At 47.7% G+C, this 23,170-nt stretch overlaps 1 protein-coding gene across 3 annotated transcripts; it reads left to right on the plus strand.

Moving 5' to 3' along the window:
* Positions 1–252: 252 nt before the first annotated feature.
* On the plus strand, positions 253–22,320 carry LOC139050883 (uncharacterized). Of its 3 annotated transcripts, XM_070527693.1 has the most exons (5): positions 253–1,403; positions 2,047–2,178; positions 5,223–5,352; positions 10,036–10,164; positions 21,761–22,320. In XM_070527693.1, exons 1-5 carry the CDS (start codon positions 725–727, stop codon positions 21,762–21,764), a joined length of 1,074 nt encoding a protein of 357 aa, XP_070383794.1. In that variant the 5' UTR covers positions 253–724; the 3' UTR covers positions 21,765–22,320. The 3 variants fall into 3 exon arrangements, 2 of the variants coding, with proteins under 2 accessions (XP_070383794.1, XP_070383793.1); XM_070527692.1 differs by lacking the exon at positions 21,761–22,320 and having other exon boundaries at positions 255–1,403; positions 10,036–10,344; XR_011509112.1 differs by lacking the exons at positions 253–1,403; positions 2,047–2,178; positions 5,223–5,352; positions 10,036–10,164 and adding an exon at positions 19,337–20,436.
* Positions 22,321–23,170: the final 850 nt, after the last annotated feature.

Here is a 23,170-nt window from a genome sequence, read left to right on the forward strand (position 1 = left end):
AAAGCTTCGCTTACATCGATTCACACAGTGCGTGGGATCTGCATATTTTTTTTCTCGGCACGAACTTGTGTGGCACTGCGCATGACACAGACTACAGTTGGTTGAGAGGGTGCCAAATTACCAGATGGCTCGTTTCTCACAGTTTCGCTGACTGTAGCTGTCATGCGCAAACCAGGCCACGCTTGTAGGCAATAAGTTTTTACGGCAAGAAAGTGTGAAGGGTGGGTTCTTGCATACTCAGAAGCCATTGATTGGGTATACAAGCTCACGGGTATCTGATACAGCACGTTTTTTTTTCGAACTTTGGGCATGTTTACAAATTACCTCCGCGGCCGCGGTAATGTACCCAGCACGGGAACCTCGTGCGCTTAGCCACGATTAACTGTCCATTTTCTAAGTAAACACCACTCTTGCCATTCGAACCATCCCGATAGAAGTGTGAACAAAGGCAATACGTAGTGTCAAGCTGCCACATTTTATTCAGAATATAGGGTGTTTTTTAAACTTCGGACCAGTAGCGTTTTCGACTTGGACACGGGCTACGTGCACATGCGCTGTCATCAAGAATGCTTTCACGCTTGCTCAAGTGAATACGAGACTCGGCCATTTTGACGGAAGACGACAGCGACTGAGGGGGAAGCCTAGCGCCGCGCCGCCATCGCAACCGTCGACTGCAATCGACAGTCGCAGCAAGGTTTTCTAGTCTTTGCCGAATTTCTAAGATATGACGGAAAGGGACTTGCTCAGCATTAGCTCCTACGTTTTTCAAGTGCCACCAAAGGAATTGGGCTCCATCGAGTGGAAACATGCCGAGTGGCTTCCGCGGCTGAAAGGCGCCACGTCATGGCAGGCGGCCACCGCCATCCGGGACGCTCTTCGAGCCATTGACGAACCGACGGAGCGACTACGGCGAGCGGCGCGACTGAGTGGCTTGCTGATTCCGCACGACACGCTGGGGAGATGGTCTCTGTACCTCCACAGAGACTTTGCCAAGCATCAGTCGGCAATACGAGTGTTCCAGAGCGTGGCGTACGCGTTGGGTAGCGACACGAGGACCATAGGCCGGGACAGGAAGAACACCTGCTGCTCGTGCATTATGGTGGAAGACCCGAAATCCGCAGAGGGAGACCACAATTATGCCTGCTTGTACGTCTGGAACGCGATGCCGTTCCTGGCCGTTCACGTCACCGGGGATAAGTTTGAGCCTGTTGTCGATGCTGCCGTGGGCGCGGTGATGGGAACCGCTTCTAGGAACATCCGGGTTGGCACGTACCCTAGTCTCGACGCCGCGTTTGCTAGGGCCCGTATCTACATGGAGCCGGCCGTTCCGTCAGAAAATCCCGAGGAAGATGGAACAGAGCGATGGCTGGGGGCAAGCCCTGACCGATGTGACGATTCCAGTGGTAAGAGAGAGTTTATCGCCTTTAATTGTAGTAAGCGTGTTGGGCCACATACGTGCTGATGAGCTTAGTTGTCGAATACGGGCTTGACGGGTTGGTTTGACGAATGGGTGTTTCAGACGCCCATAAACATTTGTCTATCGGGCATAGAAAGGAATATGTGGGAGTTACGGTATTCGCAGTACTTAGCTGCGAAGTCGCCGTACGTCGTCTTCCATAAAAATAGGTGATTAGCCAGAAATGCTAGGCATTCACAAGCAAGACCCGCCGTGGTTTGCTGAGTGGCTATGATGTTGGGCTGTTAAGCACGAGGTCGCGCGATGGAATCACGGCCATGGCGGTCGCATTTCGATGCGGGTGAAATGGGAAAAACCCCCGTGTGCATAGGTTTAAGTGCGCGTTAAAGGACCCCAACTGGTCCAAGTTATGCCGGAGTCCCCCACTACGGTGTGCCTCTTAATCAGACCGTGGTTTTGCCACGGAAAACGCCATAACTTTTTATTGGAAAACAATCAAATTAGTATTTCTCAACAGAATAATAAGAGCGCGAGCTCATTCGTGTTATATTTATTTGAAGGCCTGTTGCTAGCTGCACTACAAATGTGTATTTAGGAATGAAAAAAAGAAACTTTCTTTTTTCTTGCAGGAAATCAAACAGGCAGCGACGATGAGGTCCAAGAATCCAGCTGTCTTGGACTTGAGGCCGTGCTACGCATGTTGCTGCCGCCCTGTAATAGCGAAGACTGGCTTGACGGAGTTCGGAAAAAATCCAGATCAAGTGCGTAACATCCACGACTTCGATCGTCATTTGCAGAACGGGCACGAAGGCTTAAGTGTACTGAGCATGTATTAGTGGGCTAGTTTGTTCCACATACTAATGTAGTAGCGCCTGAATGACGAACGAACGTAGAACTGATGCCAGGAGTACATTAACTAACGACTTAGTGTGTAGCCACTGCGGTTATTTATTCCTGATGCCGTTGGGCTGCTAAGCACGAGGAACGGGGTTCGGTTCCAAGCCCGGGGTTGTAGTATTCCGATGTCGGGAAAGTATAAAAACGCCGTGTGCTTCGAATCAGGCGCACATTGCGAAAAGCGGTGGTTGCGGAAACTATTCCATTGACCCCTGATACGGCATGTTTTCCTGCGCAAAAAAATGACACGTGGGGGCACACCACACATCGGCGACCACACACACCGGTGACGTCAGCAGGGGTACTCACTTTTCTCGTGTAATGCGCACCGGCTGCAATAGTTGCATTGTTGTTGCAGTTGGAATAGTTGCAGTTGCAATAGTTGCATTTTTGTTCGCTGGCTCCCGCCCCGATTGCGTGCTCGCATAGCACGGTGACGCTGCAATTATAAGCTTTGTTGTTTTTTCTAGTATGAGCTTTGATAATTCCAGCATTTGCAGGAAAGGAAACCGTGTAGATTCAATGTATCTTTCGTAGAAGCACCAGACCTCGTAGCCTAATATATCTATGGCTTTCTGCTGTTGAGCTCTAAGTCGCTGGTCACTGGAAGTCATGGGGCTTAAATGCAAAAAAACAAAAACAAAAATAACATTTGTTACTTTCGCGCATGCTACAGAACCCCCAGTGGTCACAATAAATCGGGGCACTACCACTAAGGCGTGCTCAAAGTTGTATTGTGGTTTCAGTAAGAAAATCCCCAGAATTTAGCCATCAATAACTAATATAACCATGGCGGTCGCAGTTACAAACGCGATCTCGTGATTCAGCCATAAAACACACCTAGCGAGTGAACGACAGACTACGTAGCTTTGGAAACAAAGCACGATCGCAGGGCTAATACACAAATCCGCGTCGACTAGGTAGAACTGTAAGTGAATGCAAATTTAGTATTAAATTTTAATTTCAATTTCTGTGACACAGTTTATCCCAAGCATTGGCCGCACAATGCTTCGTCATGTTTCACAATCATGAGTCGTATTTTGCACTATTTCTCTTTGCAAGTAAATCTAGTTATCCCTTTCCGGTGCAAACACGTTGTTCATTTAGGTTAGCGCGAGACTACCTCTGTTCAGTGCACTTTCAGAATGCCGAAAGCCACTGGGGAAACGTCAATTTATTAGCCCTATAATAAAAATTTCGATGTAGAAAACGCAGGAAGACATGTCAACAATATATGCCACCTTTGGGCGCCCCCCCCCCTTCCCCAGCTTTCTTTTTTCTTGTATACTTAGCACTCTAGCTACTTATATACGGTCAAGTTCCAACACATCGAAATTTCATAATTCTGATGTCTTTGGCTGAAATTAGTATGACGCACGTACAGGACAAAATATATAAAAATGGTGATAAGCAAAGTTTCTTGCCTGTATTTGATATAAGATGGAAATCATTCTCATCACTGTACAAACCTTCCGCTCGAATTTAGCCCACTACATATGGCAGAAAGCGGGAAAGGCTGATCAGACCAACGTGCAAAGGCCGAGCTTAGTGATGGTGCAAGTAATCAGGCTTACCTATCTTGTGAAGTTCAGGAAAGCAGCATGCATCTACCAACTCCTTGTCCGTATTTCTGCCAGAGGTTCCAGAAATCTCTTAACCGACGCGAACCTGCGGATGGGCATTCCGCGGTACACATGGAAATGCAGACGGCAGCGCTTCGGTACAGGTTTGGTGTATTTTCTGGTATTGGAGCTAACCCTCTAAGTTCAATAAATTCATAACATGCGCTCCGCTCGCGTCGCTTCCTAAAGCGAAGCTTTCTTTGTGAACCCCCGTGTGCCTAGTTTCCAGACATTGTTTGCCACCTGCTGCTGCTGCTGCTACTCATGCGTCCTCGCCGAATAACACGCACGGACGGATGGATGGATGTTATGAGCGTCCCCTTTGGAACGGGGCGGTGGGTTGCGCCACCAAGCTCTTGCTACTATACTGCCGAATATCCTACCTTGGTGAAACAATGAGAAAAGACAAAAAAACGCTATGAACTACCACGCCCAAATTTTCTGATCCCCTATTGCGAACTGTGCTTTTGTACGTCTCCGTCTTTTGTCGTTTCCCTACTTTTCTTCCACCAATCCTGCAGTCGCCTCTTACTAATGTCTGTTGCGGACATGTTTGCTTTACCACTGCTCCCTCTGAACCCAAGGGCTTCAAGGAGGCCAGTGGTGCCTAAATCGACCGCTGGGTAGACGTCTTCACATTCTAATAAAACATGCTCCGTAGTTTCCCTAGCTTTACCACAGCAAGCACTCGGCTGTGGGAGGGCGCCATCTAGGATATATGGCTCACACTACTTCGCCTGCAGCAGTGGAAGGTAGAGGCGAGAAGCCGGCCTGCGCGTGCGGGTCGTTGACCACTGGTGGAGAGGGCGAGGCACCCGCGACCCGGAGAGCCGCGATCAAACGCGAGAGAGGGCATCGGGGGAGATGGCTTAGTTCACGTTGAGCGTGCGTTGTGCCGCCTGGCGACAGCCTGGACGGTCGCATTTGAGCCTCCAAGGGGAGGTCGGGTGCCACAAATGGCGCAGAAAGCCTGTTTACTTGCCTATTTCAGCCCCTATACCGCTGGTTGCGTTTGCGCAGTTCGTCCGTCCTGTCAGTCCTGTCCTGCTTTGTCTTTTGCTAAGATGTTCGTTTCTCCCTGGTAAGAGCTTGAAATATGCCAAAATTTGAAGCCCCTATAGGACAAGCGTTATGCCTTAGGCGCATAAGAGACATGACTCATGCTGCGTACTCTGCATTTTTTTCTAAGAGCACTGTGCTTTGAAAGACTTTGTATACTGCCATCCTTGTTCAACCATATGCAATAAAACTCCATATCTTGTTTTTATTCCTTGCTATATTTGCAGTATATGAAGATATCACTTCCGACTATTCGTCCTCACCGTCATCGGTGACATCACGCCAAAGCTCACCCAAGCAAGAAGACCTCGGCGTATACCAGGGCAAAAGCAAGCAGCAAATCCAAGGGACCACCAGGTAACAGCATCTGTCCTCTACTGCAACTACAGAGTGGAATACTCTATATCTCTCTAAAGTTGCAGATACAGCAAACATTTTTGTTGCAGCTCTTTCAGCGATGCGCGCTATGGCGGCGGGGATCTCAAAATCGTGATTGATGGGTTCTGGGACATAGGCTGTAAATTATTAAGGAGCTGGATATCGTTGCTACAAGTCGCGTCGTCTAGTTCGTGAAACCAGCAATTTTCATGTGTCACAGAAGACGTTCGACCCTTTACTTTTCTTTCATTCCGTACGGAAACACCTCTGCATAATTGCGATCACGGTGAAGCTTCGTAAGTCAGAACGCGACCGCTAGGTACATCTGGGGTGACATTTGATCTGGGTATCGGGCAGCAAAGACAGATTTTATCAAATTGCACATTATGTTTTCGGCTTAACTCAGGTGGCCGTAAGCGGAACATGAAGCAACTCAGAGGAAGAAGGGTATGATTGTATCACAAAATCACTTGGTTATCACGCTCGCAGTATTAAATGATCTATTATATATATTTGTACATACGCTTATATCATAAGAAGGCAACAAACAAATACGAACACCAAGGACATCACAGGGGACATTACTTGCACTTACTAAATGAATTAAAGAAATGATAATGTAATCGAATTGAAATTGGATGAGAAAACAGCCTCAGATGGGGAACCATCCCACGACTTCGCATTATGCGTGCGATGCTCTGCCAATTGAGCTACTGCGGCGCCGTTTTCCATTCCACTTTCTGGGGTATTTATGTGTTACTACTAGAACTAACACTGGGATTGTTAGCCAGCGCCACCACTTACAAACCTTTGCAGAAGATATGGAACATCATTTCTGCCACAGGCGTCACGAGTGCAGGATTGTTTTGGGTGAAGGCAACTGGTCAATAGACCCACACATGCTGCCTGAAGACATCAATGTTGCCGGATTCGAGACCCCTCGTTACGTTATGAACGGGAAGAAAGGGGTTTAACGGAGGGTCCCGATTTTTATTAATCATATCACATGGATATGTATGCATGTCCATGAAATATTATCAAGTTTAAGAAATTCTGAAGTTTTACGTGCAACACAATCTTATTGTGGGGCACGTAAAACCACGTTTCGCTCCTCCAGCTCACGCCTTCAATTTACCGCAGGCGTTCGAGTTCAATAACTGCTCTTGCTTGGACCCGATTTCGCTTATGTATGTCTTTTTGAACCACCTACTGGCTCTTAAACAAGGAAAATGAGCTCGCTATTTCATTTGCAGCATACATTGCGAAATTTATCCTACAGCCCGCTAAGAGCAATTTGTGGGCGTCTTCGTGGCAAATTTTTCATAGTGTTTCATATAATAATAATAATATTTGGGGTTTTACGTGCCAAAACCACTTTCTGATTATGAGGCACACCGTAGTGGAGGACTCCGGAAATTTTGACCACCTGGGGTTCTTTAACGTGCACCTAAATCTAAGCACACGGGTGTTTTCGCATTTCGCCCCCATTGAAATGCGGCCGCCGTGGCCGGGATTCGATCCCGCGACCTCGTGCTCAGCAGCCCAACACCATAGCCACTGAGCAACCACGGCGGGTAGTGTTTCATATAGTGTGGTGCCCAATTGATATATTTAACATCGGATAAAACACTCAGGTGAATTTTCGTTGCATACTGCGTCGACGTAGTGCCCGCCCCCCTCCCCCACCCCGCCCCGTCAAAATAATAAAGAACAGGGTATTTTTGACACTGAAATCTTCTTTGCCATCTCGAACTGACGAGTTGGTTTCGTCCGATGAGAACGGAGTAGTGGCGTACGAATAGTGATCGTTGATAACGAATTGAATGCGAGTAAAAGAAAGGGGGCCAGAGGCGAACCGAACGGACTATCCTTCCGACACCACAATATAGTTCTGGGACATAATCGCTTTTCAAACCAGTTTTTATTGTTTACTTGAACGCTTCGAATGTGACAGGAGTTTGTTTATTTGAATACCACTGCTAGATGCCAAAAGCAACACCTCAATGCACGCAGAAGGAACTATCTCCTCATGTTTGCTGTGGTAAAAAAAAAAAAAAACTCAATTTCATTCTCTAAACGAATAGATGAAAATAGAACTACGTGTTGTACACGGTCATGTTTCTGGTGCATTCTGGATTTTTCACGCAATATCGAGGAACTCAGAACAGACTTCGAAGTTGCATTTCGCGGCCTGTGACAACACGGAAGACTAGATCAACATAGTGTGACATTTTCGGAAAGCGAATGAAAAGAAAATTGGTAAAAAACTTCGGTATAGTTCCACATTCAGCATGACGTCATATGCGGGATGAATATTTTCTGTAATTGTTTGCAAGAAATTAAAAAAAAAGATTGAAGGCAATGTGTAATACGATGAGTAAGGGGCCTCATGAAGATATAGAACGTTTTTGATTAGGAAGCCATGGTTGTAGAGTTATGGACTCTCAGATTTATAACAAGGAATAAGCCAGTTTGACTAAAGCATGTCGGGTCATGTTGTGTTAGCGGACACATAATTAAGGCGATGCGATAACTTTATTTGGAATCCGGCGATTGAGAGGCCCGGGCCTGGGGCCGCCTAGATGGCCACTGGGAGCTGCTGCTCCTGTGTGGCTTCCTTGGCTCGCTGGACGGCCCAAAGTTGGTCTTGGAGTTCTGAGCTGAGCAGCACGGCCGACCACCGCGCCCGTAGATTTTCTGGGGAGACTGCCATTTTATTTTGATATATTTCACAACCCCACAACATGATTAAGGCGTTGAAATCACTTTTCAACGTTTCTACTGTGTTTCAAGAACCTGACTGACTTTATGCACTTGAACGCTGTTCACAACAACCCATTTTTTTTTCGTTTCCTTATTTGTTCAGCTTTTACAAGTGTCCTTGAAGTAAAAACGTAAAATGCCAAATACCGAAAATTGGCACAATTGCTTTCGTATTTGGCTGGATTTATAGTAGTTAAGTAAATGGCGATAAAAAAATGCATTGCTGTGAAACAGCACAAGGAAGCATTGTCAGTGAAAAGAGGTTGTTGTGGGAATGTCGACATGCACGTTGTTGGCGCAGCACCTTAGATGCAATTTTGTTTCTTTCGTTTTAATAGCTAGGTGGTTTAACGAGTTGAAATGCATGGTATGAAAACACAGTGAGGGTGATTCGTGTGTGAGTGCAGCAGTTTCACGAGTGAAGGGTGGCCAATCACCGAGCCAACGATACCACCTTAACAAGAGACGAAAAGTCCAAACTGAACTTTCCGCAAGAAAATTGTTATTTATGATAATCCTTCGCGCAAACAGTTGACACGAGCAGGCAAGACCTGTGTCTCGTCCTGCCTTCAACTTGTGCAGACCACTTCATGCTTACGTTGATTAGGAATAAGCTCGAACGAGCATATCAGTGCAGCCTACTGAAAAAAATTATCATTACTGAATTACAGTATGAAAAAATCTTGTAATTTTGGAGCGTTACATGGCATGATGAGCCAAGTTAACCCGCACTTCTTATGCAGATCTGCAAAAAATAACCTCCACGCAGCAATGATGATTTAGCGGTGAGGTCGTCTGAGCTCATTTGACTTCTGATGTATTGCATAGAAACAACAGACTTCATACTGCTCATTCAATGGTTGCGACAATCTAGGATACGAAGTTAGTCTCACAGATTCGCATTTTTCATTTGCCTTTGGCGCCTAGTTATTTCCACGTGTTTTTACTTCTTACCAAAAAACCTATGGGGAGGGGGAGGGCACTTGCAAAGCGACCAAGAAGTGTTGCGCGCAGTTCACGTGCGACTAGTACGACAACCAAATGCTGCGTGTCGAGTGCAATACGTCAAAAAACTACCCGTAGAATTGTGTTGCATTTTTGATTGGAATCGTTCATTGAATAATAAGGGCTTATTAATTGAATCAACCCGGTGTAAAAATAGAAACTCAGCAACACTGAGGAAGAGCCGCAGGAGGAAGAAAGAAAGAGAGAGGGCATGGATGTTAACCAGAAATGCGTCCGTTGAGGCGGCAAGTACCAGTACCAGGGCTAGTTGCGAAGTTACCACTACGCAAGAATTGCACAAATTGACAACGCAGAAACAAAGCAATGTCGTTGCAGCGTTCGCGCACCGATTTTGCATTTTTGATGACTGCTTGAACTTTAATCGTTTTCACACGTGGTAGTGGGTCAGCGGTAACGCCCACCGTGGCAACCAATGCGACCTAGTGCGTTTGAATCCTCGTTGCGGTGTACGCATTAGCATGGGCTTGGGCTGCCAAAGCGCCTAGGCTATCGGGATTTGGTTGCGGGATACTGAACCACGGATTCATTGCCAACTACTTATCGAAGGTGCACAAAGAAGCCCCACAAATGCTTGCACTAACAACGTTATATTTTATTTCGAAGATGCCCGTGCTGGTGTACACAAACCTGTGCTCTACCCAGCCTCTGTGCTACCTAACTGCACCTCTTCAAGTGCGCCTTCGGACCACCCCCGTTCGAAGAGCGCCATTTTGCATCTAACATTGTTGCAGGAGCTTGATTTTCGTGTGCCTTCTGTGTGTTTGTTCCTGATTCGCGCTGTTATCGGGAATGTAGATGCAAAATGGTGATGCCTATGATTCCGAAGTTATTCATCAGCTATGTGTGTGTTTTTTGTGTGTGTTCTACCTCCAGCTGCAGGGGCGACCAAGGTGCAGATGAAGGGCAAGCAAAAAAGCTTTTGTGTTGCAGGGATTGCAACGCATGCGATATCGATTGCTCAAGCGGTGCCCTCCAGCTAAATACTGACGCCTTGAACACGTGGTATGTGTGCCCCGACTGCGTGAAGATTGACACCTGGAGCGCCACCTCATAAATCTGCACCCAAACGATACTCTGCATCATTAATCTAAAGACTAGCGCAAATAACAGGGACGCATACAGAGAAGAGGACAGGACGAGCGCTAAACATCAACTGAGGTTATAATGCGAGAGAAGGTACATATATACATTTCGGTAGTGCATGCGCACACAGGACTAAAACAGCACAAGCACAATCTAATCAAAATGTGGCAAACTATTCTGCAAGTACATTTTTTTTCTTTTTCGGACTAGGCAAGTGATGTCGTGCTGACACAGTTATCACCTTCCCTGTCAATGTGATATGCCTCACAAATCTTGCGCCCCCACCTTGTGGCTCCCCTACCAAGCACACACGTGGAATCAAACGCAGGCACGCACCCGCACCGCTTGCAATGCTTGGCCAAATGGCCGCCCCCCCCCCCCCGCTAATGAATCTACCAGCGTTCGGTGCTGTCTTAGCCGTTCATTTAGGCAGCGGCCAGACTGCCGAGAAAGAGCACCGAACACTGGTAGATTAATTAGCGGGGGGGGGGGGGGGCATTTCGCCAAGCATTGTAAGCGATGCGGGTGCGTGCCTGCGTTTGATTCCACGTGTGTGCTTGGTAGGGGAGGCACAAGGTGGGGGCGCGAGATTTGTGAGGCATATCACATTGACAGGGAAGGTGATAACTGTGTCAGCACGACATCACTTGCCTTGTCCCAAAAAGAAAAAAAAATGTACTTACAGAATAGTTTGTCGCATTTTGATTAGATTGTGCTTGTACTGTTTTAACCCTGTGTGAGCATGCACCACCGAAATGTATATATGTACCTTCTCTCGCAATAAAACCTCAGTTGATGTTTAGCGCTCGTCCTGTCGTCTTCTTTGTCTGTGTCCCTGTTATTTGCGCTAGTCTTTTGATTAATGATGGCACACAAACCAGCCCAGATTTATGCCCTAAATACTCTGCATTCCCCACGAATGAGGGAATTTTCACAAAACCATCAACAAGGACTGCGCACGACATCGCAACAGACATCTGACTATTTCCATGCATATAGACGAGACATGCACGACGTGGTCGCTAAAATATGGCTAAAATACGTTTTAATTTTCGTATTTTAGATTTGCAAGATTTCACCTAGAGCAGCACGAAAATGCGGCTGAAATATGTTTTAATTTTCATATTTTAGATATGCAAGACTTCACGTGGAGCAACACAGGGACCTTCACGTGATGCGGAATTTTAAAGCGGTAACTTACTTTTATTAAGTGGCTTGCTGCCACATTTTAAAGTCATTGGAATACAAATTTCATGCCTAAATCACTTAGCTGTGCTCTTTATGTTGCTAATTTTATAGGCGAATGTGTTAAATTTAGTAGTATACGTATATTCAAGCCATATAGTAATGGACAAAGATAGCATCCAGTGTATTCGGGTCATAGAAAATATAGGCTACCACACCTTGTAAAAGATTCAGTTGCTAACGTCAATTTCGGTGCACGAAGATATATCATTCGTCCTTTCCCGCAATAATTCTTTTAGATGCCTTCAATGTTTTCCTGCTGCTTCTGCTACCATCGCGGACGCCATTGTTTATTTGAATGTAGTTTTGATTTTCTGGATTCATACTAATAAAGCGCTGTGAAATGCATTGAACACCACAACTTCTTTCTACTTTTACAATGTCGCAAAGCGCTTACTCACGGTGGTAGCTAAGTGACTCTGGCGTCGGGCTGCTGATTTGATTTCGACCGTGGTGGCCGCACTCCAGTTGGGAGTGGATGCGGAAACGCTCGAGTACCATGCTTTTGGTGTACGTTAAAGAAACTCACGAGGTCACATTTCTCCCGGCGGCCCCACTGCGGTGTGCATTGATCATCCTTGCTTTCGGCACAAACATGACCAGCCTCCTCTCCCATTTCTGATGCGAACGTGTCTTTTAGTCTCCTGGAGCGAGTGAATCATTTGAAAGCTATTCTATGAAGACTAGTGGTCTGCGAAAACTGACGGATATTACTGGGCCGTCAAAATGGTACCTTCAACAGTACTGTACAAAATAAACGTCTCTGTTTCAATGTAATCAAGAGCAATAAATTCTTCTACATGTTTCTGTCGCTAGTCGCGGTAACAGTATAAAATTCCATTCTTTTCCAAATTCCGCATGTTCAGCGCTTGACAGGAACAGCGTTTTCTGTCTACTAGACTCGTTTTTGACAACCATAGCTTACTGGGGGCACTAGACTCTTCAGAAGAAATCGTAAGAGGAAGTTTGCATTTATATCATGTGGCCTCTTAAAGGATGTCTCTCCAAAGCACCACGGTAAAGTTTGGCGATACACTAGAACTTGTAAGCGAAGACCCTCGATTGCGCGCTCCTGAAAAGTAAGCTCCCATGAAGCCGCTCCTCCAGCTTACGCTGTCGCTATCTGCGTGTGCCGCGCAGGCCCGTCACTTTCGTATCGTTGCGATAGCAATTATATGGACACTGCAATTGCAGTTTTGCCGTCGCAGTCGCCGTGATGTTCTGTCACGGTCGCCGTGCGTCGTACGCTGTATGTGCGAGTGAAAGCGCGCGAGGGGAGCCGGCGATCGCGGCTGAACCTGGCGCGCGCGAACGAAGAAAGCGGGGAGCAAACGCACCGTCTTCGTCCCGCGCATGGTCCCGCGGAAGGCCGTGGAGGGACATGAGGGAGGGAGGGAGGGGGGGCAGCGTTGTGTAAAACCCCTTAAACTTCGTAAAGTAGTGACACTCTCCTCCTCCGCCTTCACTCCTCCTCGTTTCTCCTCTCTTTCACGCCCCTCCTCGACCGTGGCGCCGCCTACATTGCTAGAGCGTAGCAACGGCGCCAACATGCGCTCCTTGCCACTCCGTAGACGCTTCTCGAGCAAAAATGGCGCTGATGCATGGCGCGAGGGCCCACGTGATGCTATTAGGCCAATAGCGGCGCGGCGTCGGCCTCCGCAAGAGCGCGCGAGGAGGAGGCGGCATTCTTCAAAGCGTGGCAGTACTTTACGAAGTTTAAGGGGTTTTAGCGTTGTTCTCCGGCAGCAAGTGCGCGTTGCGCGACCGGGCGCGATGGGAACTGACGATGGCGGCTCACTCTCGAGGGCACTATATGGAGGAAAGCGGGTAGGCAGCGCGGGAGGGGGTGGGGACGGAGGCTTCGACTCCGCCAAGTGCTTCCTTGCACGGCTGCGCGCGCCGTATCTTAAAAGGAATTCGCACACGGCTCATACCTTTGTGCGCGCAGTGTTCTCGCCGCTCCAGCGTTGGAGATCAAACGGACGAAACGTCACTTCGCTCGCCGCAGCTGCCGAGCTTGCTCACACCACCATTTTAACAGTGACCGTTCGCGCTCATCGAGTGTGATGTGTTCGCTTGATCGAGCGCGCTGACACCATGCTTGTTAATCCAGTTAGCATGCGAATGTTTCCAAGATTATAAGGCCGATAATACTAATATCCCTAATTTATATAGTTGCTTACTAATTTGCTATCGCAATCGATGCTTCGACTTTCAGGCGAAGCTGCGACTTTCTTTTTTTGTAGGTTTAGTGAATAAACTCGCTGATCGCGCTGGCGCATTGTCACGCTTGGAATGGGCAGGCGCTGCGTGAATCATTGCGCATGCGCACGAGATTACATGGTAAATCAGTTACTGACGCTGTGAGGAAATGATGATTGTACACAACGCACGATCTCGATTAGAGTAAGTGTACGCTGAACTTAAACGAGCGTGAGTGGCGTTTCAGAAAATATACCGCTGCGTAACATGCATAAGTGTTTATATGCAAAAGAAAATCACCGCCCAAGCACTCCGTACAGGTGGTTAACCAACAAAGCTGAAACAGGCGGCCCCGGTGTTTGTCATTGGGTTAATCCCGACAGTTCATTAAGTGACGGCTTGGTAGGATGCCGGATCCTCGATACGCAGTTGCTGCTAGCACTCGGCCTGTTCTTGTGCCCGGGCTACAGCCTCGGCACGGGGTAGATCAACTCGCTCTAGGTTCGGCTCGTGGAGTTGGTGATCGAAAGCTGCCTGCTCCTAAGGAGTACGTATGATGCGTGGCCTGCCATTTTGGAGCCAGAGAGAAACTGCTGCGCGCGCACTGCGGTGCGACGAAGAGCAACGATGTCACTGCTGGCGCAGCTAATCCAATACCACCTACATAACACAAGGCCTCTTTAATCCGATTCATGATGTCATGTTACCTGGCCCAACTGCCATAGATTCTAATGGGGATGCTCCCTACTACGCAACATGTATTTTGACGTCACCGTTTCCATCGCACCCGCCTTGCCATTTGAAATTTCGGGATAGGTGGCGTGACGTCATGGATCGGTGTAAACAGGCCTTGTGTATGTAGGTAGTGTTGGCTGATCGCGCACCTCCCGTTCTTCCTCTCTATTTCTTTTAGCGCATTCACGTGGCGTTCTGCCGGGGCGTTTTCAGTGTATTACGCTTTTACGTAATACGTTTACGTGTATTACGTGTATTACGTATTTCAGTATCAATTACGTTTGATCAAACATAATTTGCCGTCTTCAAGATACTAAAATGGCCTTGAAGGAAAAGTTTAGTTCTTTCGAATTCGAATTCATTTAGTTAGATTCATTGATGGCATTTGCTCTCCGCACTGCTGTTCGAAGTGAGCCCTTCTTGTGGATACGCCGGAAATCAGAGCAGCAACTTCGTGCTATTTATAATAGCGCAATGCAAAAGCCACAAATCAACCACGGGAGGTGCTCCGGCAAGCTGTTCTTTTCTGCGATCATTAAAATATTGTTTCTCATGCAAAAGTGTTTTATTTTTGTTTCAAAATCAACGCGCTACTTGTCATGTCTACCGCAGCTGGGTCGACTCTTCTTGCGCCTGAAGCTTTGCCTAAACGGCACAAAATGTTTATTGACAAATTTGAGCCAGGGTACTCACCTCTGTTCTCCCAACCCTAACAACAAAGCGCCACATAAAGTCTTTTCCAAGAATGTCGGATACTAGACAGCCACAGAAGACGTACCTTATAAATGAATATTATCGCATAATATTTCAAACAGATTTTGCCCCTAAGTTTCTTATAACCTTGTTTCCCATTTGGGGGGAATCGGTCGTGTCGTCTCCACCTTCCAGTTTTGGAGACAACCAGATTGCAGTGGTTCTTTTATCGATCGCCGAATCTCAAATTAAAAAGACATTAATACCATGGGCCCACTGCCCACACCACGATGCCATGTGTATACTTCACAGGCGTATCAGCGAATTGGGCGTGATGGAATGCCGCAGGGTCAGGTACCCCTCCCCTGGCAATGTGGGAAGGGTGGGAAAGTATGCCATTTGCCTTTCCGCTTCAGAAAGCGGGCACTATCGGCTGCACACTAGCAAAGCAACAAAACTGAACAAGTTTTTTTTTAATGTAGAGGCCTTGCTAGTAATGCTTTTTTTATTACGTATCTCCTACTGGGGTAGCGAGAATTGTCTTTCGTGTCTCGCAGTGACACGCTGTAGCAGGCGAATCGCGCCACGTGCACTGCATGCCTGCATTACGAAGGACCTTGGCGCTGAGCAGTGCTCGCCATGAAGATGTGACTGCAGTTGAACGTGGCTTGTACGTAGTTATATGAGCGAAGGGTCTATGAAGCATAGCACATGAAGCACATAGCACACGAAGTACACGACTCTTCAGTGCATCTTCGCGTCAAGCTATATCGGCAGGGTGCTCAGACTCAGCCTGGCGCCTTGCGGCGGAGAGGTGAAGCGTTAGCACCGGCGCGTGCTTCCTCTGTGGCGAGAATGAGCGACCATGCGCCGGCGAAGCAGCTGTTAAACCCTCCCTTAGTCACGTGGTACACAGCAGGGAGGCTCGAGCGAGAGCATCATGGACACGTTGTTCGTGTACCCCGCAAATGCCCTTGCCATATATATCTTCGCTGTAAAAAAGTCAGTGCCCTTCCACTCTGAGAAGGAGGACCAGCGAAGCTTTGTATGCGGGCCCCTTAATGGTGAACTGGAACTTTGCCTCAGGTCGGCACGGCATCGCACTATCTTCGGCATCAGTCCACGTATGGGAAGTGCTTAACGCCTGCTTCACCTGCGCCACGGGTCGGGTCGGTATTGCCCTATATTCAGGATTGGCCCTGTGAGGATTGGGAGGTCAATCCCACTGTTCGCAACCAGTTGTCAAGATTTGAGTCGGGCATGAATTAGATGGTAGCTGGCCCATGCCGTCGTCCAAATTATCCGCGCTGAGGACGTTGTTGAAGGGAAGGACTGCTTTTCATCGAGAACGAGGAATATGAGTTTAGTTACAGTATCTATATAAGGACGTTGCAGTTCATCAGTCTAACATGACTGCGAGAGAAAGTACCCTGAGCAGCCTCACAACAGTGGTTTATAAACACTCGGTCCTCTCTCGATCCCTAGGTGAGGGAAACGTTCGACCAGTCATCGTAGACGAGCCGTCTTTGAGCGGGAGGGCACACACACACACACACTTTCGCACCAGTTTCATGGACCCCACCGAGGCCAGACGGTCTTCGCAGAACTCGGGGCTTACGTCAGGAATGATATGTGGGAAGGGGCCTCCAGCTACGTTCTCTCGGGACCTCCCTTGTTCACAGCAGACCGGGTCGGCGGTGGCGTGTTCCGTCAGAAAGCCTGGTTCGTCGAACTCATCTCGGCAATCCCGCGACGCAGAGTAGCGGACACGGCGCATTGTCCTTGGTACACAGTAGACTTAGTGACACCGTTTGGCTAGAGGATGACGGTGGCTTTCCAGGAAAAGTCGACGCCACTGTCGCAACTGGCTGGCAAAACATGCACCTCAGCGGGCCGTTCTTAGCAGCCTACGTATGGGGTGGGCGTAAGGCCTGCTTCCTTTCCGCCGCGGGTCGGCCCGGCATTGCGCTATTTTCGGTATCGGCCCACGTATAGGGAGGGCTTAATGCCTGCTTCACCTCCGCCGCGTTGCGGCCCGGCATTGCACTATCTTTGGTATCGGCCCGCGTATGGGGAGGGATTAACGGCTGCTTCAGCAGCACCGCAGCTCCGGCCGGTATTGCACTGTCTTCGGGATCGACCCAGGTATGCGGAGCTTTTTGCTTACATCACGAAAGTTTCCTTGGACGGTAAAGGTATACAGCTTCGCTGTATATGTGGGCGGAGGGGCACAGGTCCACATGATGTAATATAACTTGCCTGTTCCTAATTAAGGGTTCAGAGTGTGTGTTATACTGAGTGGATGATTGCAAAATGCGTATTTGTTGTTCCCGCACGCCAAGGCCCCACCCTTTTGGGATATGAACACAAAGGGAGGTAAATATACCTGGTAGCGAAGCTTCCGTGGAAGCCAGTGCGTACAAAACATGACGGTTCATGGGGTTTAGCGCCTCCTGTGTGACGAGGGAGCAGTTCCGGCGGAAGAAAAAAAAATAATGTGATGCCATATCCGTTAAAAACAGAAGGGACGTAATTTTCTTCTCGAAGGCGCGAACTTTGTTTGGGCGGCCTGCCCTTAGAGCTATATATTCGAATGCCCAGCCATTCTACATGACGGGCGTATCAAGCTTTCAGCGCGGAATGCGATGCAGGAGAAGTTCAGCCATACGGGTGTCGATATCGCGCCCCTGCACAGAACATACTCTCTTTGGAGGCCGATAAAAGCTTTAGGTGTAGGGTGCTGGTCCTGTCCTCGGACGCCAAGCCCGTCGGCAAGCGCAGTGCCACAAAAAGAACTAAAGTAAACAATTATCTGGCGGTCGTAACTCGCTGCTTTTGACTGAGCAGGTTAAGAAACGACGAAGCTACCCCCGTCACCGAATTCAGACAAACGTTCACAAGCAAAGAAGCACAACGTGGCAGGTGAGCGTATTGTAGCAGGTGAACTTTACGAGCACGCATTTTCGCACTCTTCAAGAGCCGCATTGCATTGCACATGACAGTGGCCTAGCTGCGCCCCCTCTTACAGTGGGAGCTGAAAAAAGGTATTTATTGATTATAATATTAAAATATAATACAGTTATCTTTTATTTACTAATCACGCTTAAGTAAAATCTATAGGCATTTTATTTTCAAACAACTAATCTAGCTGTGTCTCACTTTTATTAAAAACCGCTTTTTTTCTTTTCCAACGTTGCCTCCAAACATAGTCGCGATTAAACTGCTGCTCTCATGATCATCCATGTTGATGTCGGTGACAATTGGTTCTAAACCGCTTTTTGCACGAAGCTTCGTGACCTATTTGGATCGACCTTGCAGAAACCATGGATTCCGAAGTGTCTATGCACTGACAATTAGACGCCCATAAGTGCAAAAAAGAAAAGAACTGAATTATGCGGTTTTACATGCCAAAACCACTTTCTCATTATGAGGCACGCCGTAGTGGAGGACTCCGGAAATTTCGACCACCTGACGTGCTTTAACGGGCACCTAAATCTAAGTACACGGGCGTATCTCGCATTTCGCCCCCTCGAAATGCGGCCGCCGGGGCCGGGATTCGATCCCGCGACTTCGTGCTCAACAGCCCAACACCACAGGCGCTGAGCAATCACGGCGGGTCCCATAAATGCATATCAGGGGGTATCAGCTAACTCTAGCCAGAGTTTAAAATTATGTGAATTTCACATAGCTGGACAGAAGCAGGGTAATGTTGTTTGCCGTCGCTTGGAGATACTCAAACTCAGTGGCGTAGCTAGGTCACGTGGCACCCGAGGCCCTTAGGTCTTCTATCACCCCCCCCCCCCCCCCCCCGCTGGGTGTAGCCGGCGGAAAGAGGGGTGTCTTCAGGCGTATATGACACCCCCCACTCCCTCACTGCCCCCCCCCCCCCTGTTGCTACGCCACTGCTCAAACTATATTTTAAAATTCCGCCTTATTAGATAATTGTTCTCGAATATTTACTCAACTGAAATATTATAATTAGATTGGAAGTGTCAATGAGAAAATTGCAGACGACATGAAAAACTCCCGATACAGCTTTCTGTTGCTCAATACGTGCTAAATAAAAGTGTTTTTCCGAGCGTGAAAGAAGCCCACGAATACACGCAAAGTGCTCTCGAGCGACCAGTCGCGCGGTCGTACTTATATTTAGGTGCACGTTAAAGAACCCCAGGTCCTCAAAATTACGGCCAAGTCATTCAGTTCGGCGTGCCTCTTAATCGCATCGTGTTACAGAACGCTGTACCCCGGAATATTTTCGTGTGCAATCTTTGGCCGTGTTAGAGAAGGACAAAATGCGCAAGCGCAATCTCGGAAAATTCGAGTGCGCGTGATTTCAGACCACGTCACAACTTTTTTTCTGGACCAATAGACACTTTAATGCGTCACTTGCCGCAATAGATAAGTACCCGCAAAAGTCAGCGTCCGTCATAATCGCTCGGTGTATCCATTCGTAAGGCCACGATTGATCGTTGACGCCATCTGCTGGTGCAACAATCGCGCTACTTTCCATTCGGTCGACTTAGCTGAGACTGAACGCTTAGCAACTGCCGGAACTACCCGTTGACTGACCACCATATTTGTTCTAGTCCACTGAGCCGTTCGCAGTTCCGATCATGACAGAAAAAGACTTGGAGAAGCTGTGCCATTTCTTACAGCGGGCGCCGCTAGAGGAACTGCAAATGCTGGACGTCGCCTGTGTACTTCCTGGTGTGCGGATCACGGGCCTTCCGCAGCACTACGCCATCGCCACGATCCGCGGCTTCTTGAAAGGCATCAGCTCGTTGGACGAACGGCTTAAACTGGTCGCCTGGCTGTACTGCTGGCTTATACCGCATGACAGACTACAGGGGTGGCTGCTGTATCGGTTACAGCCCGAATGCGAATCCATGGTCTCCACTTTCGAACTACACAAAAGGATAGCGGAAGCGTTCTACTCGTCCGGTATGACGAAAGCCTTCGTGGCCCTGTCATGCGCGCAAGGCCGCTACGCCTGCGCCGTGACCGGCGACCCGGAGAACGGTCCCGAAGAGCACACTGTTACATGCATGTGCGCTTGGTTGGACTTTCCCTACCTTGCCGTTCGTTCAGCTGGTGTGATTAATGTGGCAATGTTCATGGGCACTCTAACTAACATGGTAGAAGGTAGCCTCAATGGGCGTCTGCTTGGCACCTACGAGGAGTTGAGCAGTGGCTTGGCCGCCGCTCTTCGTGACTTCGCCGAGCGTTGTGGAAGCAGCCAGGTGCCGCAGGTGAGGTTTCCAGAGACGTTTGCGCGGAACTTCTAGGTGAACGTTGACCGCCTCGGAATTCATTCTGGTAAGACTTTCATCCATCTGAGAAAACGTGTGCATCTATGTCACAAAATCGGTGTGGGCTTCCAGGAATTTTTTGAATGTGTTGGTCCTTCAGGCTGTCGAAAGTGTCATTGGCTGAGCTATTTGCTATAACCAACAGATCGTGAGTTAGACACTTTTTCTTCCACCTCAATAAGCTAAGTAATCAGAAATATGTGCCTCCCAGTCTGTTATTCGACGCCTTTTTTTTTCATTTACTAGGAGACAATACGCCATACAAAGGTGCACAGCTACAGCTATATTCCGGCAAAAGTTCTTCTTGTAATCGGCATGGAATGCACTTTATCAGAGCGATATGCTGGCATCAATTTACAATTCCCTTTTTCAGCTATTCACAACGATCTTTCAATTTGCTTGGCAGGCAAATGCAAATACGGGAGTTCCATATAAATAGTTTTTGATTTCGTGACGCCCGACACAAACGCCACTATGCGAGAGCTTGCATTCACATTGGCAGTACAAATTGAAGAGGCCAGCGTGCGTTCAATATATTTCCTTTCTTTTGTTTTTTGTGAGTGCATTCGTTCAATTTACTGCGTCCAACGTGAAGAGAAGTTCCACTACCAACTATCGCGTAGTACCGCCGTGCCAATCTCGGATTGGCATGATACATTTTCACCAATGTAGTGGGCCCGATTACGAAAGGAATTAACCAAAGTACACATGGAACACGCACTATCACGTCCCTGCTCACTTCATGTGCCCAGAATAGGTGTTTCACATGGCGCAAAATGAGCACTCAATTATCGCGTTTAATTATATGATCCTACATCAAGACTCCGGTGAAGCGCAAGTTCTACCCGTAGAAAAAAGACTTGTAAAATGGTTTATTTGAACGGTTTATTTTCTAAAATGAAAGCGTAAGTCGCTGCTTGAAAGCATTAAAGAAACGAAAAATGACAGTATTTTCTTGAATTCAAACTGCGCAGTTGCAATACGCTGCACGTTTCGTCTTGAGGATGAATGAGTGCTCGTTATGCCGATGTTAAGTCTTGGCCGATCGCCGATAGGAGCCATGCGCCAAAGCCAAAACAACAGATCAAAGAAGTTCCACTTGTTCCTGGGCTACGTGCCTAAGGTTACGGGTCCGTTGACCCATCTTGCCTCAGAGAGACTTTCACATAGGTTTAGCCATGCTGATGCCCCTCACCCTAACATCAATACATGAAAAATAACCTCCGACTCCTGATGGGCTGTTATCTCAGAAGATATACTGTACTGTGTTTTTACGCCGTTATTGTCACAATACTGAATCCTAATATTCCATGTATTTTTTTTCCTTTCAGGTAAAATCAAACGAAGTCAAATTGGTATGGAAGAGTGAAAATGGATTCATCGCTCTAATTTGAAGGGACAAGAAAACAGAGAACAAGAACTGGTGCTACCTCTTGTGCACGAACAGTGACCAATCCGTCGATAAGACGTGTCAAACTACGCCATCTCTTCCCGAGTGACGTATAGAGGTCTCGCGCCTGCAAGTACATTTCAAGCTTCTTCCAGAAAATTTACGAAGCGGGGTGCTCGAGAGAACACACAATCGTTGTACTGATGTGCAGTGCCCATATTTTAAAGCCTAATGCGCTTCCAACGTTATCTTGGTTGTCAATACTTTGCTGAAATATTGCATTCGCTACACCAAATACTGATCGTTGATATGTGCCGTTCTGTCTACAAGGAATTTCGATGCCGTTCGTCTTATGTGATCGTCCTTTTGCTACAGTGGCTTCAGGACTGTGGTCTCGGTCCAACACCGTCATCTGACATACCGCACTTTTTTGGTCATTTGCTGCTTTGGGGTCCACATATTGGAATGCGTAAATAAAGTGCAACTTTTAGCCATACGAAAGCAACACTCGTGAATTTCCACTTGGCCGAAGTGCTTCCTAGGCTGATGCCCTACGACTGGCATTGACACTGTCTTCGAAAGCGGCGACTGAAGACCAAAACCAACACGACTTGAATGAGACTATAAAACCCTCAACACATTTACATTTGACAAAAGCCGTGATGCAGAGTTTTTGCCGTCAATGTCCATTAACAAATTTACTCATCCGCTTGACTGGACACACGCCTTTCGTGCCGTGATTGCCAATAGAGCACTGTAGCAAACTGTATTCAATAACAATGGGGAAACGCTACTGCTGTGCTTCCTCTGTGGTTTCTTCACACGTTGTTTACCGGATTTTTTATTTACTATCCTTAACCAGGGGGTACATTATCCGGCGTGATAGGTCAGGGGCCATGAAGATGAGCCGCTGAGAACTAGGACGTTGCTGTACTCGCAGCCTAGCGAGCCGCAATTAAGTTGGGGGTGGAATGCAAAAATCGTCGTGTACCGGTGCTTCGGGTGCAGGTTAAACATGTCAACTTGTGAAATTTGTTTTGCGGTCAGATTAAAAAGTATCACCACTTGAGATGATGGCGTGCCTCATCATCAGTAAATGGCATTGGTACCTTAAATGTTCGGATGCAGAAAACAAAGCTTTTTTTGCCAGCACTCCCAACGTTCCTGTTCGCATCTGCTCCGTGCTACTGCTATCGTGCCGAATAGTTTATTCCTGAAAACATAAATTGCCTCGGTGCCCCAGCGCTAAAGCCAGGACCCCTGACCATTGGGCCACAATCGCAGGTATGCATCTATAGTGTCCCAATGCCAACCAGATCTTTGAAATATTCGGCGCGTGTGTCACATTACG

This window comes from Dermacentor albipictus, chromosome 10 (assembly GCF_038994185.2).
Source record: "Dermacentor albipictus isolate Rhodes 1998 colony chromosome 10, USDA_Dalb.pri_finalv2, whole genome shotgun sequence".
Classification (NCBI taxonomy): Eukaryota; Metazoa; Arthropoda; class Arachnida; order Ixodida; family Ixodidae; genus Dermacentor; species Dermacentor albipictus.